The 19,793-nt window shown below is 39.3% G+C and overlaps 1 protein-coding gene across 18 annotated transcripts in view; it reads left to right on the top strand.

Annotated features, from left to right (window-relative positions):
* dtna (dystrobrevin, alpha) overlaps window positions 1–19,793 on the top strand; it is a 198,598-nt gene that overhangs the window by 71,248 nt on the left and 107,557 nt on the right. For all 18 annotated transcript variants that reach the window (XM_087986442.1, XM_087986441.1, XM_087986438.1 and 15 more), the window contains exon 5: window positions 10,053–10,138. In XM_087986442.1, the coding sequence (XP_087842568.1) occupies window positions 10,053–10,138 (86 nt within the window). The remainder of the gene's footprint in view (window positions 1–10,052; window positions 10,139–19,793) is intronic.

Genomic DNA, 19,793 nt, shown 5'->3' with positions numbered 1-19,793 from the left:
GAAGCACTAGCTTTCGGAGCGCTGCTCCTTCATCAGGTGGTTGTGAATTATAAGGCCTTATACTCTACAATCACCTGATGAAGGAGCGGTGCTCCAAAAGCTAGTGCTTCCAAATAAACCTGTTGGACTATAACCTGGTGTTGTGTGATTTTTAACTTTGTACACCCCAATCCAACACCGGCACCTCCAAAATATGAAAGCAAGTTTTTGTGGAGAAATATGGTGGTGTCATGGTAATGTTGCTGGTCTTAGTAACCTAGAGGGTCAGGCTAATGCTCTGTGAACATGAGTTGGAATCGTACATTTGCAGCTGGTAGAATTTTAATTCAAATAGTGAAATCTTGAATTGAAAGCAATTCTCAGTAATTGTCCTTGAAACTATCATCAATTGTAGATACCCACTTGATTCAATCATGGAAAAGAAATCTGCCTTCTTCTTGGTCTGACCTTCATGATAGATCAGGTCCACAAAAATGTAGTTAATTCTTAATTTCTGTCTAAAATGGCCCTAGTAAGGTACTGAATTTGATGGCAGTTTGGTTTGGGCAGCAAATACTGGTCTTGTCAGTGATCTCCACATATTGTAAAAAAGCAAAATAAATATGAAGCAGGAAATAGAAACCAGTGAAGGTGAACAAGAAAGAGACAAACAGAAGTCCGATTTGGAACTACTAGAACATCAGAACATCTTCAAGATGATATTCCTGGAAAAGAAATGACAGTCAATTAAACTCTCTCCACAGATGCTGGTTGACTTTCTGAGTATTTCCAGAATTGTCCATTTTAATACCGACTCTATTTGAGATCTGAAGAATTTTGCATTTGTGTAAGATTTTGTTGCATGTATTTATAATTCTCGGCATTATTCTCAGAGAAGAATAACTTGTCCACTGGCTGTACTCCCAGAGTTTGGGTAACTTAGTGTCAAGTGGCTTGGAATAACGTGCCAAAAGCACTGGACAATCTCTTTTGTATGACCATTGAATAGTTTTTGTCAGTAAGTGAAATAAATTCACTCCAAAATGTGTTCCAGTTTTCTACTGAATTTGAGTGTTTTGTGGGAAGAGATATTTTTCACAGGACACATTTGTAATATAATAGAGAACCAGACTATAACACTTTCATTATATCACAGACTGAGATGTAGAAGCTAGCTTTGTCTAACATTTGAAACTGTATTTTTAAAAACAAAGTTGAATCAGAAGGATCCCTAAAGGGAATATTTGGAATGGGATGGAATGTGATTTGTTTTAAAGGCTAAAATGTAACTCCTTTCTAAGTAAATGTACAAGTCCTAAAACAGAGTGTGACCATTTTCCTATGTACTATATATATTAGATCTGCAAATGCATGAGGTGATTGTGACTTTATACCCTCTTCCTTACCTCTCCTTGTCCCTCGAATCCCCTCATCACCAGTTGTGAAAAGGGACCAATGATAATTGAACATCATTTACATTGTCAAATCTAATTTTAGTTATTAAAAGTGCGGTTTGAAGAAAGTAGAAGGTAACCTGTAATAGGTTGTCTGTGGGATTATATTTTGAGTATTTTAGAATGTTGCGGTATTATGGAATAAGATAATTTTGTGACATTTGTACAAGGAATGTTGGCTGTAAATAAGAATTTATACTTAAATACTGCCGACTTTTAGAGACCAAAACCTTATGGGAGTTACTCAGCTTTTAGAAGTTTGAAATGCAATGGCAGGAAATAACTCATGCCGTGATTCCTTGCTGTATGAAGCTCAATTTCTACAGCCTTCCCAAGGCATAGTAGGAGGTAGCTTTTGTTCATCAGAACTGGATGTTAGACAAGCTGTCTAATAATTTAGCAATAATGGAAGAGTTGAGAAAGGTGATAGTGAGGTAACACTGATTGTCATCAAGGAATATGTGAAAATTAATGTTGGTTATTTCCAGATTATGTCACAGAGAGAGATCATGGAGGTGAGAATTGGTAAGGGTGAAGGGTAGATTTTTGGACATACCAGAAGTTGTGATGTGGGAGTGAGAAGTTGTTGTGATTAAGTCTCTGGTTATTACTAAATGGATAAGAGTGGAGGAAGAAGAGTGCAGTCTCTGATCTTTTCTTTGGTAGAATAGCAGTGACAGAAACCTGATTTGGGAGATTTAATATTGAATCTCAGGAAAGATATTCGTTAATCTGGGAGGCAATTGAATATTCAGTTGCTTTAGAGAAGAAAAGTAGGTTGGAGAATAAATAGTTTTCATGCAATGTGGGGTTGAAGATTGATTATTTGAGGAGAATAATTATGTCAGCAAGTTAAAAGGAGAGAAGAACAGCATCTGAAGAGAGCGAACTATAATATCAGCTAAGTTGGGGACCAGGAAAGAATGTTGCATGGTCTGTTCAACCATTTGGTTTGAACGAATAGGAGAAAGGACTTTTGAACAAGACAAGATTAGCAAGCCATACAGGAGATAAGAAATTTTTGTTAGAGAAAATTGCAAACACAAGGTTAGGGCAGAGTCGAGTTTTAGAGGCAACTTAGCCCAATTGGATAGTGAAATTAAGGGACACAGTGATCAAAGGCTCTTGACCTCTTCACAGCCTTGATTCAAACATAGACAAAATAGCTGAATTCCAAAGGCAAGGTGAGAGTGATTCAAACTTGATGAAAAAGGCATCCAAAAACAGCTTGCATTTTTGTCAGAGATGAGAGTGAATGAGAGAGGAGAGAGGGATGTTAAAAAGAATAAGAGAGCTATTCAACCCTAAATAAAGAATTATTTTACATGCTCCACCAAGCAGAAAAAAAAGGGGGTTTGGGAGCAATCAATTTGAATTTACCCAGGTTACTATTGGTCTTGGAACCACTAGGAGCATATTGCTTACACTTTTTTACCTGATAAACTGAACAGGTTGCAAGGGCATCTGTCCTGAGCTGTCAGAACCATTTTTACCATATGTCATCGTGAGAGGCCAAATGTAATTATAATTTGGTGCCCTGCATGGCAAACAGATGTTTAGGTAGTTTGCTTCTCTTGATTTTCCTCTTGCGTTATAAGGGAAATTGGATCTTCTTGACAAATACATACCACCATTGAGACCACCATGGCCTGGCCCTGGGTGACAGACTTCACTGTTTTCTTGCTGTTGGCAGACAGTTCCTAAACTGCATATTTGTCCACCAACTTCCTGCCTAGAATTGGAATGTTAATATATAACAAGCAGATCCCCCATGCTGTTAGCAACTCTGAGTCAGAGAATGTTCTGTTTTATAACAATAGGGTGTATTGTCAGAGAAACTGATTGTGGTGACTGAATATCTAACCAATACATTTATCATACCAGCTTGATGTGAGTTTTAAGCTCATCAAGAATAGACATTAAGTGCACAGGTTTTATGCTTGGCTTTCAAAATGTGGGTCACTCATTAACAATTTTCCCAGAGCAATAGGGACAGTTGTGGAAATCAGGACCTGAATTATTGTTAAATCCTTGAAAACAATGTATTTAAAAAAATATATAATTTGTGAACAAATGTTACAGCTTCATTGGTGATGTTGTCCAAAATTTAATAATAAGCACTCACTACTTATCATCAGGCAATAATTGAAAGAAATTCAACTGCATATCTCCCGGTTTGCTGCGGTGTCTTGAAGATTTTGCAGGGGTTGGTCTCATTGGTTTGAATAGTTAAAAAGATTGTAACCCATAGTTAAAAACCTGTTTCTTACTTTTTTGTAGCTAACTCCATATTATTGGTAAGATCTTAATTTACAAAGAGGGTTTAAAATATTAACACACTGGCAATAGTACTGAATTTGTGTTCCTCTAGCAAAGCGGTTCCAGTACTGTTACAACACTGGCATCTACCCGACAATGTATAAAATTGCACAAGTGTGTCCTGTACACAAAAAGCTGGACAAATCCAACCTGGCTAAATACCATCCCATCAGTCTACTCTTGATCATTAGTAAAGTGATGAAAGGTTTATCAAGCATCACCTGCTCAGCAATAACCTGCTCAGTGATGCCCAGGGCCACTCAGCTGCTGACCTCTTCACAGCCTTGGTTCAAACATAGACAAAATAGCTGAATTCCAAAGGTGAGGTGAGAGTGACAGCCCTTAACATCAAGGCTGTGTTTGATTGAGTGTGACATCAAGGAGCCGTGGCAAAACTGGAATCAATGGGTATCAGAAGAAAACTCTCTGCTGGTTAGAGTCATATCCGGCACATAGGAAAATGGTTGTGATTGTTTGAGGTCAGTCATCTAAGGTCCAGGATATCTCTGCAAGAGTTCCCCAGGGTAATGTCCTAGGCCCAACCATCTTCAGCTACTTCATCAATGACCTTCCCTCCATTATAATGTCAGAAATGGGGATGTGCAACCATCGAAAAACAATGTTCAGCACCATTCACTACTGCTCCGACACTGAAACAGTCCATGTTCAAATGCAACAAGGTCTGGATGATATCCAGGCTTGGGTTGACAAGTGGCAAGTAACATTTGCACCACACAATTGAAAGGCAATGACCATCTTCAATAAGAGACAATCCAATCACCAACCCTTGACATTCAGTGCTGTTCCTGTCACTAAATCCTCCACTACCAATATCCTTGGAGTTACATTGACCAGAAACTCAACAGGGCTCACTACATAAACATAATGGCAACAGTAACTGGTAAAAAAACTGGAAATACTAAGAAAGTAACTCACCCCTGACTTCCCAAAGCATGTCCACCATCCACAAGGTACAAGTCAGGTCTGTGATCGAATACTCCCCACTTGCCTGGATGGGTGCAGCTCCATCAACACTCAAGAAGCTTGACACAATCCAGAACAAAACAACCTGCTTGATTGGTACCATATCCACAACACCTACTTCCTCCACTAACGATGCTCAGTAGCAGCAGTGTGTACAACTTACAAGATGCACTGCAGAAATTCACCAAAGATGCTTAGACAGCGCCTTTGAAATCCATGACTACTTTCATCCAGAAGGATGAGGGCAGCAGATATGGAAACACCACCACCTTTAAGTTCCTCTCCAAATCACTGACCATCCTGACTTGGAAATATATTCCCGTTCCTTCACTGTTCTTCAAAATCCTGGATTTTCCTCCTTAACAGCATTGTGGGTCAACCTACAGCATATAGGCTGCAGCAGTTGAAAAAGGCAGCTCAACACCACCTTCTCCCGGACAACTATGAAAGGGCAAGCCAGCGATGTCCACATCCCTCAAGTGAATAAAAACAACACTCCCAGCAACTTTCCAAACAGAATTGTGGGTGTGAAATGTGAATCTTCTATCTGATAAACTCTTTGGTATAAGATAATAGGTTATTTTTAATACTAAAGTATTATGCATGAAATACTAATAAAAGACTTTCTATGCACTTGAGCAACAAGTAATCTTAACTTCACAACTTCAACAAAACCCAGATGTTTAAGGTCCTGGGGAAGGATTTTAATTGGGTGGACCCCTCTTTAATGATGATGCAGCTGAAGGTGGTTGGGTTGAGAACACTAGGACCCTTGTGGCACAATGATAATGTTCCTACCTCTGGACTGGGAGGCCCAGGTTGACGCCCCACCTGCTTCAGAGATGAGAAATTACATCTCTGAACAGGTTCATTAGAAAAATAGGCTAAATAATTTAAAATAAGTTCTTATGTTGGGCTCTTGTGGCACAGTGATATCCTTACCTTTGCACATATTCACTCTCTGTCTCTAACTATCTCTCTATCTAACTCCCTCTATGTGTGCATGGTGTGCCCATGTCCAACCCTTTCAATCAGAAGTTGGTGTTTCCCCTCATCCTTGCTAGTCTGGCAAGACTTGAAGAGTAGGATCTTGTGGTTGATGCAGATGAAGTATCCTGACTTTGATTTAAAAAGCAGCTGTTATGGATTTTGTGTCTCCCATTAACAGGGATGAGCTTGCTCTGATTATCCCCTGCTTGATTGAAATTTGAGGGGAGATTTTGGGACTTCTGGGTCACCCCATGTATTCTTTGTGCTGCTAAAATTGCTGTCTGAATTTAATACCTTTTCCTACTGTATTACTTTATTGCTAAAAGCTTGATATTGTGTAATACAGTATTTAAATTTGTTACATACAAATCTGAATAGTTATTTTAAAATGAATCCATTAGTCTTGCAGCTTATTTCAACAATCTTTTAGAAAGATCAATCCCACACAGCAGCCAACTTCCAGAGAACAAACATGAGCTCTGCTCTTGATTAGCCAAACATAAACATGAAATAGCACAAACACACCTCAGATAGAAATTTACATGGAATAGATTTATGGAAACTGACTTGAGTTCAGTCATCTATTTAGATTATGAGCCGGCAACCTTTTGCACAAATAAAGAAAATTTCATAAGAAATCCATATGGCACCAAATATTTCCATTTAATGAAGATTTGTCCTATTTAAAATAATTAATAAAAAACAATTACATCATGCATTTATTTAAGAAATATCTTCGTTCTTAAAGTGATTCATTGTACGTGAGATTCTGGGGCTGGTGAATATTGATAATTGGGATGTTCTATTTAATCGATATTTAATAACATCTTGATTATCATGTAATCACTAAAAAATTAAATAATAATTTGGAGTTAATTGTTAGAAAATTATTTATTAAATTACCTGCAACATTTTATTCTTTCAATTACTTTTACAAACAAGTTGCCAAAAAATTCTAACCCTCCATTGGCCATTGAGGTGTACAGCATGGAAATAGACTCTTCAGTCCAACTCATCCATGCCGACCAGATATGCTAAATTAATCTAGTCCCATTTGTCAGCACTTGGCCCATATCCCTCTAAACCCTGCCTATTCATTTAGCCATCCAGATGCCTTTTAAATGTTGTAATTGTACCAGCTTCCACCACTTCCTCTGGCAGCTCATTCCGTAGTTGAGAGTGTGGTGCTGGAAAAGTACAGCAGGTCAGGCAGCATCCAAGGACCAGGAGAATCGACGTTTCAGGCATAAGCCCTTCATCAGGAATCATCAGCGGTTTTGGCAGATGCCCTTCATCTCCTGCTCATCCAATGCTGCCTAACCTGCTGTGCTTTTCCAGCACCACACTCTCGCCTCTGATCTCCAGCATCTGCAGTCCTCGCTTTCTCTTAGCTCATTCCATACACACACCACCCTTTGCATGAAAACGTTGCCCCTTTGGCCCCTTTTAAATCTTGCCCCTCTCACCCTAAATCTATGCCCTCTAGTTCTGAACTCCTCCTCTCTAGGGAAAAGACCTTGTCTATTTACCCTATCCATGCCCCTCGTAATTTTATAAGCCTCTGTAAGGCATCAGCCTCCGATGCTCCAGGGAAATCAGCCCCAGCTTATTCAGCCTCTCCCTGTAACTTAAACCTTGCAACCCTGGCAACATCCTTGGAAATCTTTTCTGAATCATTTCACGTTTCACAACATCCTTCCTATAGGAGGGAGACCAGAATTGTGCACACTATTCAAAAAGTGGCATAACCAATGTCCCATACAGCCGCAACATAACTTCCAAACTCCTGTACTCAATGCTCTGACCAATAAAGGAAAGCGTACCAAACACCTTCTTCACTATCCTATCTATATGTGACTCCACTTTCAAGGAACGATGAACAGACACTCCAAAGTCATTTTGTTCAGCAACATTTCCCAGGACCTTACTATTAAGTGTATGAGTCCTGCCCTGATTTGCCTTTCCAAAATGCAGCACCTCACATTTATCTGAATTAAACTCCATCCGCCACTCCTCGGCTCATTGGCCCATCTGATCAAGATCCCATTGTATTCTGAGGTCTACTATACCTCCAAGTTTGGTGTCGTCGGCAAGCTTACTAACTATACCTCCTATATTCACATCCAAATCATTTATATAAGTGACGAAAAGCAGTTGACCCAGCACCGATCCTGGTCACAGGCTTCCAGTCTGAAAAGCAACCCTCCACCACCACCATCTGTGTTCTACCTTCAAGCCAGTTCTGTATCCAAATGGCTAGTTCTCCATGTGATCAAACCTTGCTGATTGATTTAGCATGAGGAACCTTATCGAATGCCATCGTGAAGTCCATCTAGATCACATCCACTGCTATGCCCTCATCAATCCTCTTTGTTACTTCAAAGAATTCAATCAAGTTAGTGAGACATGATTTCCCATGCAGTAAGACCATTGACAAAGCTAAAACAGTTGGATTTCCAAATGTTACAGTAGTTTCTTTTTCTTTGGAAATTATCAAACACTTGAATCTTTCTTTCAAGTGGAGATTACACGTGATGTAAATCTATTGAATAATTAGTGCAATAATAGTGGACAAGCACTTCATGGGTATTCATCTCTTTGTTTTTTTTATCTTGGCAAGAGCATTTACCTATTTAGAGCAAACTAGTTCATGCCTGCCTTGACCCCAAAATCTTCTGGCTAGGAGAGAGATTTTACATTCATTCAAAGGTAGAAATCTTTCAATGTTGCAGTGAATGTTGTCTTTGGAAATTACTCAGGAAATTTCGACTCAGAAAAGTGTTGGTTGAGGCCCAATGGTATTGGCAAGAAACTGGGAGGTAACAGACCTTGGTCCCTTTTTCCACGAGGAATACCAGGTGTATACAAAAAGATAAATGCACATTCTACAAACAGCTTGCTTAAATATTAAAAACAACATTACAACTACAGTATTTAGAAACAGGAATAATGTGAGAAGTTGCAATTTTCTCTCATTATTTTAATCTCAATTTTTTTCTCACATTATTGAATAGAATGGTGCATTAGTGCAATGAAATTGCCATCTTTTTAGTTAACACCTAAGTCCTAATCTTCTGTTTAATGTGAGCAGTTAATTGTTTCCAAGTTGTTGAACCAAAGGAACCAAAAACATCATGCATACAATATTTAATTTTAAATTCTTTGAGGCCTGAATGTTTGATTATTTATTGTAAGTGCTCATTCTAGTTGTTTCTGTTAAGGTTAGAAGATATTTGCTTGGAATTTGAAGAAAAGTTAGGAAACATTTGCACAAAATAGTTGAAGCAGAGAAACATCCTCTTTTTCATTAAAGATAAAATATAATATTTAAACATTTATTTCAAAGTTATAAATTTAAGGATTATGGGGGAAGTTGCAGAACAGTGGAATTAATATTGCATTACTTTATTTAGTAAGACACCAGGGCAAACAGGATCATTTTTATATTTGTAATTTTGGTGTATCATTTTCTTTAAGACTCATGTAGTCTGATTCAGCTCAGGCTCACAACCTGAAGTCCAAATAGAATAGTTAATTTTACCCACTATGATTGCTTCCTAAACTATCTTGGAATAACATTTTTTTAACAATTACATGCTGCTCTATAAACTCGTTTACAAACAGAACAGGATGCAGACCGAAAGTTGTCTTTTTTCTCAATTTTTGTTTTTGAAAGTCAGTAAATTTCAGTTTGTAAATATCTGTCAGAAGAAAGAAATGCACCAGAGAAACATATTCAATTGTATGAAGGTCTCCTTCTGTGCTGTATTAATTCTGAGATTCTGGGGTGACCTTATAGAGAATTATGAAATCAATGAGGTGCATAGTTAAGGTGAATAGCAAAGGTCTTTTCCCTAGGGTTTCGAAGTTCAGAACTAGAGGCCATATTTTTAAGGTGAAAGGAGAAAGATTTAAAAGGTCCTGAGGGGCACCTCTCTCACATAGAGGGTGGCTTACATGTGGAATGAACTGCCAGAAGAAGTGGTAGTTACAACACTTAAGAAAACATTTGGACATGTACATAAATAGGAAAGATTTAGCACGGTAGGGGCCAAGCGCGGGCAAATAGGACGATTTTGGGAAACTTGGTTGACATGGATGAGTTGGACCAAAGGGTCTGTTTCCGCGCTGTATGACTTAATGACTGTATGAAAAGTAATTTTCTAATTTGACAATAAAAGCCTTTTTTTTTGCTTAGCTGTTCAAAATTAACTAAATAAGATTTAGATCTAAGTTTTGTTTGCTGAAATGAATTAGTTCATTTGCTTCTAATATTTTTAGTGATGGCAGACTTAATCATTTAAAATTTCATTATTGATTTTTCAGAGAAGGCCAAGGCAAAATATCTGTTTTTACTGTGAAAGTGGCATTAGCGACAATATGTGGAGGAAAGATACTGGATAAACTGAGATGTAAGTTTCTTTGTACATATTAACAATTGTAATGTTTTCGTGATTGTTCCACACTTAATGTTTATGTAATTCAACAAGCCTTGACCTCCAGCTTGAAATATGTAAAGAAAAAGTAAATTTACAATTCTAATCATACATTTCATGGTATCTGGACAATCCAAAATACTTTTGGAGATTAATCCTTGTTGGAATGTAGGGAAGAATCATACAGGGGTATTACAGACAGCTTCAGAAAAAGCCTCTGATGATCCTATGTGGGCAACTCTTTTGTACAGCTGTGTTATCTGAATGCCAAGCTTAATATCCAAGACAAAGGCTAATTTGTGTTTTATGTAAATATTGCTTACTCCTGTTGTTACCTTTGTTTAACAGTACCTGAAAGGCTTTTTAGTGGAGAAAGATAAGTTTATATAATCTGTTTTATGGTATAGAAGAAACTGTAAATTGGCCAGGGGGTAAGAGCTCATTACAGAAAAGAATGGGAAAAATATTTGTTTTCATCAAATGAGCAATAATCTGGTGGAGGGGAGACCTGCCCATCCTGGAATATCTGTTTTTTAAATTCCCTTCATTACAGGGTGATAAAAATCATTGGGTCTTTGATCTATACCTGACTTTCACCCATGCAGTACATTTTACAAAACTGAGGAAGTGTTATGGAGCCTGCAAGAGTGAAAAATGTTGTGTAGAGGGTCATAATATTAAGTGGAAGCCTGATTTACTGACAGTTGAGAGAGATTAAGTCAACTGTGTATTTGTAACAGGCTGGGCCTCACACCATCCTGTGGCAGGTTCCGACTTGTTTAATATTTGCATGGCATGGATCAGTAACTTTTCTGACCTTTCATTCTGAATCTTTTAGATTTAATCTTATACAGTATTACCAGTTCCTCGCTCTTGATCCTTGGATTGCTAGAAGTAGTTTCTCCTATCTATTCTAGCTCATTTCCTCATCACTTTATCATGTCCTATATTTCTGTTTTGTGAAATCTGACAGTTTGCAAGTTAACAAACACTGAGAATGTTGGAGAAACCAGCAGTATGACGACTACCCAATGTTAACTTTATTCCTCTCTGATGCTGCCAGACCTGCTGAGTTATGCCAGCATTCTCTGTGTTTTCTTCGGATTTCCAGCATCCACGGTATTTTTATGTTGATTTGAACATATCACTTAATGTATGTGCTCTTCAAAGCATCAATCTATGTGTGATACTCAATGCTGTATAGGTCCAATTTTACTAATATCTTCATGTTTGATAGCACTTCTGAAGCTGCCCTTAATTCCTGTCCTTACTCCTTAAACTCTTTAACCTTCTAACTATGTTAATCCAATTTTCTTGCTTCTCTACACCTTAATCCCTCATAGGGTATTGCAGGAATCTCAAGTATCCCAAACAAATTCTATGGGCGGCCTCCTACCTCGCAATTGACTAGTGGTCTACCTACACTGTCCCACTTTGTGTTGCAGGCTTCTGCCCCCCTATACTAGGGGGGCAGAAGCCTGACACCATCATGTGGATGCCTTGTAGGTTGAGAGTTGGGGGTACATGGGTTGGCTAGTGTCCACAGCATGGACTGGAGCTTGCCAGGTTGGGCCTTCTAACAGGAATTAATTACTCCCTTCATCACCCCTTGGTCTTGCTGTGGTCAGTGGTCCCTATGGCTGTAAGTGTGGTTGCACGTGGGCTCAACATTCTCATGCATAGTGTCCTGTGCACCCGCAGTGTTAAGCTGTGCTGGCTGCCAGTGTTCCCCTCCTGTGCCCCTTTATCTCTTCCCATGGGTGTGCAGGGTGGAACTGGTTCCTTTGGTAAGAACTCCCCTCTCTTCCTTCATTTCTCCACATCGGACCCTGGTTGGAGGTTCAGAAAGGAAGCATTTTTCCTCCTTTCTCTGTTATATTTTTGTTTAGTTCATGGGCTTCTTTCTCCCACACCTGAGATATTCTTCTCAGAGCCCATGCCTCATTGTGGATTGGCTCTGTGGGATCAAAATTTATGCAAGCCTTCCTGCTGTCTTCAGTGGTATAGGAAACTAAAGTCCTAGCCCACTTTGCTGAGTCAGCCTTGGACTACTGACCCCTGTTTATGTCTCTGCAGACTCCCGCAAAGTGCACTCATAAATGACTGGCAAAAGCAATTGGATGTTCCCCCTTCTCTTGCCTACACTTGTTTAACCTGTCTATGGGGACTCCTTTATTCTGCCCAATTGCTGTTATGATAGTCTTTTTCATATTGGCAAGAGTTCCAGGCACTGCATATAGTGGGGCTGGGATTGCAGACTGCACTGACTTGCTCAGACATATGATACGTTTCTCTCATCTAACCCATGGAAAACCTTTTGATGTCTGACCCTTTCAAAGAATGTAAATAGATCAGCCGATGGCCCAAAATCTGGAATTTGTTTCGCAATTTCTGCTAGTTTTGATACTGTAAGTGGGGTGGTGTGTGTTATTGCTGGGGCATCGACGTCCTTAGTCATCTGTCGATGGTAATCGGGTTCATTGCAACAGGGGGTATCTCTGGGGGTGCTGAAGGACTTGACTCCCCCGGGAAGGGTGGGGGAAGACCCTAGTCCACTGTGCACGACATACTGCTGTTTGTCTTCCCTGACCTAATCACAGATTATCTCCTGTGCTTCTCCTCCCTCTTTAACTTCCCTATTTGTGCACATTATTCCATTGTGGATTGAGAGTTGGGTTTTTAGTTTCTCAATCTCATGGTGGCACTTAGTGTGGTCTGCAGCTGCTTGTTCCTTCTCTCTATCTGCCTGGTGCATTACTTTTACTGCTACTTGTAATCTGCACGTTTATTTCTCAATTGACTCACTTCCTTCTCGGCGACCTCTTTAGCTGACACTGTGCGCTGGATATCTTGGGTGTGCTGTCTCACACTGGTTTGGAATTGCCTCACATGTTGTAGGTTTGCCTGGTTTCTTTGGTCCTGTGAGTCAACTCTTAATAATAACAAACAACAATATTTGTTTATTTAACACAATTAATACTATAACCAAAATACATAATTAACTAATACTTTACACTATAAATCTAATCAATTATCGTGTGCTGTAACTTAACTCTGGACGATCATATACCACAACATTAGATCTTATCCTTGATCCATATGGTGATGATGATCTGCTTGTCTTCTCCATGGGTCCCAGGGGATCTTCTCTTCACAGTGGTTGGTCTCGAGTTACAGTTCCTGAGGATGGTGTTGTGGTAATTCTCATACTTAGTAGTTGTTCCAACCCTTTGGGAGGATCTTTAGGATCCTCCAATAGATCGATAAGGGCTTGATCATCCCAATTGATCGGACCCAACCAGGCATTGACGTGTCAATGGCAGGGTGGTCTTTGGACAAATAGGTCAGGTAGCCCTTTCCAAATAAGAATGTGAGGCATCCCTGTGTCTGGTAAACAACTCGAGGTTCAGATTGTCTTGGGAATGGCATTGCGTTTGATTGTATTCAGTTCCAAATTCGAGTGCATATTGTATTATCTGCAACTGCTGGGTCAGTTGTATATTGTTCGTCTGTAGCTGCAGCCTGTCTGGATTCTGCCGCAGGTTGATTAGCGCAGTCCCTTTGGTCAAGGCTTGTCTCAATTTCCTGGCATGCTTCATTTTATTGTCTGTTTTTCATAAATCCATCATTCTGAACAGCCTGTCTGGCCACATGTCCTTAAAGTTTTCTGAGAGAATTGTCTACATGATTATTCATTTGTATATTTATGTCTGCTATTCTAATTGTTTCATGGAATGCAACATTGCTGTGAGCTGTGTCTGGTGGAAATAGTGCCTTAGAAACTGGGGCAGATTGATTAGATGTGGAACAGTAATTATTGAGATAACCTTGAGGAAAGTGTTGATCTGTTGAAAATATAAATGCCAGTTTTTTTGTCTATCAATTATGAAGTTTGAAAGTACTTAAAATTAATCAGAATGCGTTATTTTATGCATAATTTCTAAACTTTTCCGTGGGCCCATGCTTACAAGCTCCATTGAAATTTACCACTTCCAAGTTGTTTTCAAGATTTGAGCATAACTTTTAACGACCAAATAAAAAACTTGGTAGCCCAGCCAATTTTAGTTGTGAAGTTATATTAACATCTTGTTGGTAAGCTGCCAACCAACCAGACACAAATTGGCCAATAGCTAAATGCTGTCAAATCTTGTGGTCTCAAGACAGCCCATATTTTAGATGTAGGTAAGCTTTGGGAATTGCTGGTTGGAGGGAGCTAAGTTTATCAAGGCCTGGACTTTGTATGTGGGATTCAGAGAAGAGCAGACACTCATGTTTGATGCAGAGAAAAGTCTTTAACTGCCCTTTTGGAGCTGTCTGTCAGATTTAAGTAATCAGAATTACGATCGTCACTGTTCAAGCCAACAGGCTGTTAAAATTGCACTTGATCCTATTTAAGTGATGGACTTCTTAAATGGAGACCTAAACTGCCCTGTCTTAAAATGTGCCATATGTCTTCCTTTTCAGTGATCATTGCAAATGACGTAGTTATTAGGCAATCCAACTGAATTTTGAAAAGCAAGCTTTACTTACTTTGCCATCAGAAGATTTTGTAGATGCCAAGTGCATATTATTAGACTTCAATGCATGGAGACCTATCACTAGTTGACATTATTGCATACTCAGAGTTAATGGTTGTTCCTTACCTTCTGAATCTCAGAGAGATTGCACTTTAATAGCAAAGCTATAGGTGGCTATTCAGGAAGTTACCTAAGTTTTCCATTTCAGTGTAATACTTTGTTTATAAACAAGTAATGTCTGAGCTTTTGTTTCAAACTGGAAGTAACCAATAGCCTATCTCTTATTATTAAATGAACCAGTGCCGTGCAGGGCATTGGTTAGGCCATTTTTGGAAGATTGTGTGGAATTCTGGTCTCCCTCCTATCAGAAGGATGTTGTGAAACCTGAAAGGGTTCAGAAAAGATTTACAAGGATGTTGCCAGGGTTGGAGAATTTGAGTTTTAGGGAGAGGCTGAATCGGCTGGGGCTGTTTTCCCTTGGAGCGTCTAAGGCTGAGAGGTGACCTTACACAGGTTTATAAGATCATGAGGGGGATAGATAGGGTAAATAGACAAAGTATTTTCCCTGGGGTAGAGGAGTCCAGAACTAGAGGGCACAGATTTAGGGTGAGAGGGTAAAAATTTAAAAGGGACCTAAGGGCAATATTTTCATGCAGAGGGTGGTACGTGTATGGAATAAGCTGCCAGAGGAAGTGGTACAATTACAACATTTAAAAGGCATCTGGATGGGTATATGAATAGGAAGGGTTTAGAGGGATATAGGCCAATTGCTGGCAAGGGGGACTAGGTTTAGGTTATGATATATGGTCGGCATGGATGAGTTGGACCAAAGGGTCTGTTTCCGTGCTATGACTCTATTTCCATCTCTATGACTCTAATTGAAGCTTTTGAAATAAACCATATCTTCATGCGTTTATTCTATCAGCTTCATACTCAATCAGTTCATTGCTTTCATGATGATCCTCGTATCCTCCGTGTTCCAACATATCTAAAACACAAATACATATGTTCTCCCTCACACTTAATTCCTCATTCATCATTCCAACTTGCTGACATTCCAATGTTCCAAACCTCATGTTTAAACACATCTTAATTATCCAACTCCCACCATGGGCTCAACGGACTCAGCATTTCTTACATTTCTTATATTTTCCAGCCAAACAAAATATCCCTACTCCTAATCTCTCCTTTGACTTCAGGAATATGTTCTCCATGTATGTCACAGTATTGTCACGGTTCAAACAAGAGATGAATTCCTGGGTTTGTGTACCAACAACAGGTGTTTGTTTCTTTGTTACTTCCACAATAAAAATAAGCTAAATGTAAGAAGATTGTTTGTAAGAATGATGGTAGAGGCGATTGAGGAAAGCATTCACATAGTTAACAACAGGACCTCAGTACAAAATATAGTGCTGAGGAAGAGTCACTCGACCGGAAATGTTAACTCTGATTTCACTCCATGGATGCTACCAGACCTGCTGAGCTTTTCCAGTAATTTCTGTTTTTGTTTCTGATTTACAGCAACCACAGTTCTTTTGGGTTTTATAAAATATAGATATTCTATTCTAAATTAAAAACGGCAACACTTTGAAAAATGTTACATCATTGGTACTTTTATTTTGTTTTAAAGGAATCTGGTCATTTGAGTATTATGTCTAATTCAGTATTATGTCTATGTCAGTTTTGCACTAGTGCTTAATATTTAGTTTATTTGCTTTGAATAATATTTGTTACCAACCTTAGGAACAATTTCTATAATCTCTGTCTTTCAAGTATGTATATCAATACAATAATATTCAGTATTGGCATTAATTCAGATTTTATTGTTGCAGGTTCACATTGTTAAAATCATACAAAGAACAAGAGCATAGGAACAGGCCCTTTGGCCCTCCAAACCTGCACCAACACATTTTGCCCTTCCATACTAAAACTGTCTTCACTTACAGGATCTGCATTCCTCCATTCCATTCCTATTCATGTATAGTCCAGGAGTTTCTTGAATGCTGATATTGTGTCTGTTTCCACCACCTCCTCTGGCACTCGCCACCCTTTTTTTGAAAAACTTGCCTCGCATATCTCTTTTAAACTAGCTGCCCCCCACACCTTGAACCTGTGTCCTCTGTAATTGAGTCCTCCACCCTGGGAAAAAGCCTCCTACTTTCCACTCTATCCGTGCCGTTCACAATCTTGTAAACTTCTATCAGGTTGCCCCTCAACCTCCTACATTCCAGTGAAAACAAATCCAGTCTATCCAACTTTTCATCATAGCTAAAATCTCCTATACCAGGCGACATCCTGGTAAACCTTTTTCTGTACCCTCTCTAAAGCATTCACATCATTCTGGTAGTGTGGTGACCAGAACTGTGCACAATGTTCCAAGTGTGGCCGAACTAAAAATCTATAAGGCTGCAGCACAACTTGCCTATTCTTATACACAATGCTCCTTCCAATGAAGGCAAGCATGCCATAGACCTTTTTAACTATCTTATCTACCTGCGCTGCAACCTTCAGTAATCTGTGGACCAGAACACCCGGATCCCCCTCCATATCAATACACCTAAGGGTTCTGCATTCATTGTTTAATTTCCACCTGTACTTGACCTTCCAAAACGTATTACCTCACATTTATTTGGATTAAACTCCACCTGCCACTTTTCTGCCCATGCCTCCAACTATCTATATCATTCTGTACCCTCTGGCAATCCTCCCCACTATCTGCAACTCAACCAATCTTTGTACGTGAGGGCCAACCACTTTCAAATTGCAGTTTGAGAACTGGGTAATTTTAACTCATGTTTGGGTCCCAGGAGTATACCACCTAAAGGCAGAAAGGAGAGGCTGATGGCAGCAGGGGAGGAAAGTTTCTCTGGCAGGAAATGAACAATGTTCTGAATAGGAGTCATTTCAACAACTCGTGAATAGAACTGGCTGCCAGCTTTCCTTTACCCATAACCCCTCTTTCCCTACTTGTTGGTCTGTCTGTGTGTAAGGGCTAGTTTACAGGGGGATTAGATTTAATTTATTCTGTTATATGCTAACTGTTTATAACTATAGCTACCGTCCATTACTTGTAGTAAAAAGTAATTCTTGTTAAGTACAGAAATCTGTTCAATGCTTTCTATCAATCTGGTTCTGAAAATCAGATAAAAATTGGGAACAGAAACAGAAATTGCTGGAAAAACTCAGCAGATTTGCAGCATCTGTGGAGAGAAAACACAGTTAACATTTTGGGTACAGTGACCCTTCATCAGAACTCATTAGGGAATTTTATGAATATATTTTAACTTCTTTAACTTTTATGATGACTTACTTTATTGGTCAGTGCATTGAGTATAGGAGTTGGGACATCATGTTGCAGCTATGCAGGACTTTGGCGAGGTCATTTTTGGAATACTGTGTGCAATCCTGGTCTCCCTGCAATAGGAAGGATGTTGTGAAACTTGAAATCGTTCAGAAAAAATCTACAAGGAGGTTTGGAGTGTTGAACTGTAGGGAGAGGCTGAATAAACTGGGGCTATTTTACCTGGAGCATCGGAGGCTGAGGGGTGACCTTTTAGAGGTTTGTAAAATCATGAGGGGCATTGATAGGGTGAATAGCTAAGGTCTTTTCCCTAGGTTGAGGGAGTTCAAAACTAGGGGTTTAAGTTGAGAGGAGAAAGATTTAAAAGGGCCCAAAGGAGCAACTTTTTCATGCAGGGGGTGGTATGCGTATGGAATTAGCTGCCAGAGGAACTGGTGATCCTTCAATTTCAACATTTAAATGGGATCTGGATGGGTGTGTGAATTGGAAGGGTTTTGAGGGATATGGGCCAAATGCTAGCAAATGGGACTGGATTAATTTAGCATATCTGGTCGGCATGGACAAGCTGGACTGAAAGGTCTATTTCTATGCTGTAGAAGCTCTATGACTGTATGACTTTATGACTTTGGGAATAGTGCAGCTTGATTTCCAGCACACTATCCCAGTGAAGCGTGACAGTCTTTTCTGTCAGTTTGATCATTACAATAGATTTATCTATATGCATTTTTATCATCCTATCCATAATCTTTTATTTCAGTTGATTAGTTGCAATTGTAGTGAAGATAGAACAATGTAATGGATGTAAAGTTGATGCAGCAGGGATAAAAGACAGATGGAAAAATCATGCAGCAGGACAAGGACCAGGAGATTTAAACTCTGGCATCATTTGAATTTTCTGTCAGTCTCCTGTCAGATTCACTTAGAACCACTGCTTGGCCAGCTCATGGGAGCAGGAGTTTAGGTGCTGAGGGTTATCCCCAGAAACATAAAGGAACCATCTTGAATGTATCACGGCCAGAGTGATGAAGAGAAATCTGAAATAAAACTGCATTCTATATCTCATTGTTTAAATACTATTTCTTTTGAAAGTAGACAAATTGCTGAATTCATAAGATTGCCAAAGCTGATCTCATTGTATTTCCAAACGCTTCTGAGCCCTCTGCATTGTATAGGTATTCCATTTAAACTTGAAATGAAGGAGTTGAACTGTATGCTTCAGAACAAAAGAAAACATCAAAATGCATTATGCTAAAATAAGCAATAATGTTTTTAGTTAGCTTATCACCTCACAATTGAAAGTAATTGGTGTGTTGCAGTGACTCTTTTAGATTAACATTCTTCTAATTAGCATGCTGAGATGGGTCATCAGCATTTGACATGTCAGACTTTGTCACATGGCTGTGTGTTTGGAATGGTTGAATTCCTTAAGTACAGTCGTCCCCCCCCCATACCCTTGGGGGTTAGGTTCTAGGACCTACCACGGAAGCCTGATATCATGGATAGGAGTGAACCCATTCATTTCAGTGAGAAACTTACATTCCCAGCAGCCTCCTGGTCCCTGGTGCTGGAACACTCCCTGTAATATGTTCTGGCTATGGTAAACCGCAGGTAAGTGAAATGCGGAAAACAATTCCGCGGATACGGGATCACCCTGTATACAATTCTGGGATCCTAGGTCAGTTGACTTCCAGAGGAAAAGCAGTTGGAAGCTTACCTCAGACCCGCTATCTCAGTGTCCAAGCTGCTAGCTGGAAAGTAGCCTACATTTTTGCAAGAAAGGAAAAATTTTACATTCAGCTCATTGAAGAAACTG

This window comes from Chiloscyllium plagiosum, unplaced genomic scaffold (assembly GCF_037043375.1).
Source record: "Chiloscyllium plagiosum isolate Xiang-an unplaced genomic scaffold, Cpla_swu_hap1 HiC_scaffold_4, whole genome shotgun sequence".
Classification (NCBI taxonomy): Eukaryota; Metazoa; Chordata; class Chondrichthyes; order Orectolobiformes; family Hemiscylliidae; genus Chiloscyllium; species Chiloscyllium plagiosum.
The sequence above is the reverse complement of the archived record's forward strand: the minus strand, read 5'-3'. Positions and strand labels throughout refer to the sequence as shown.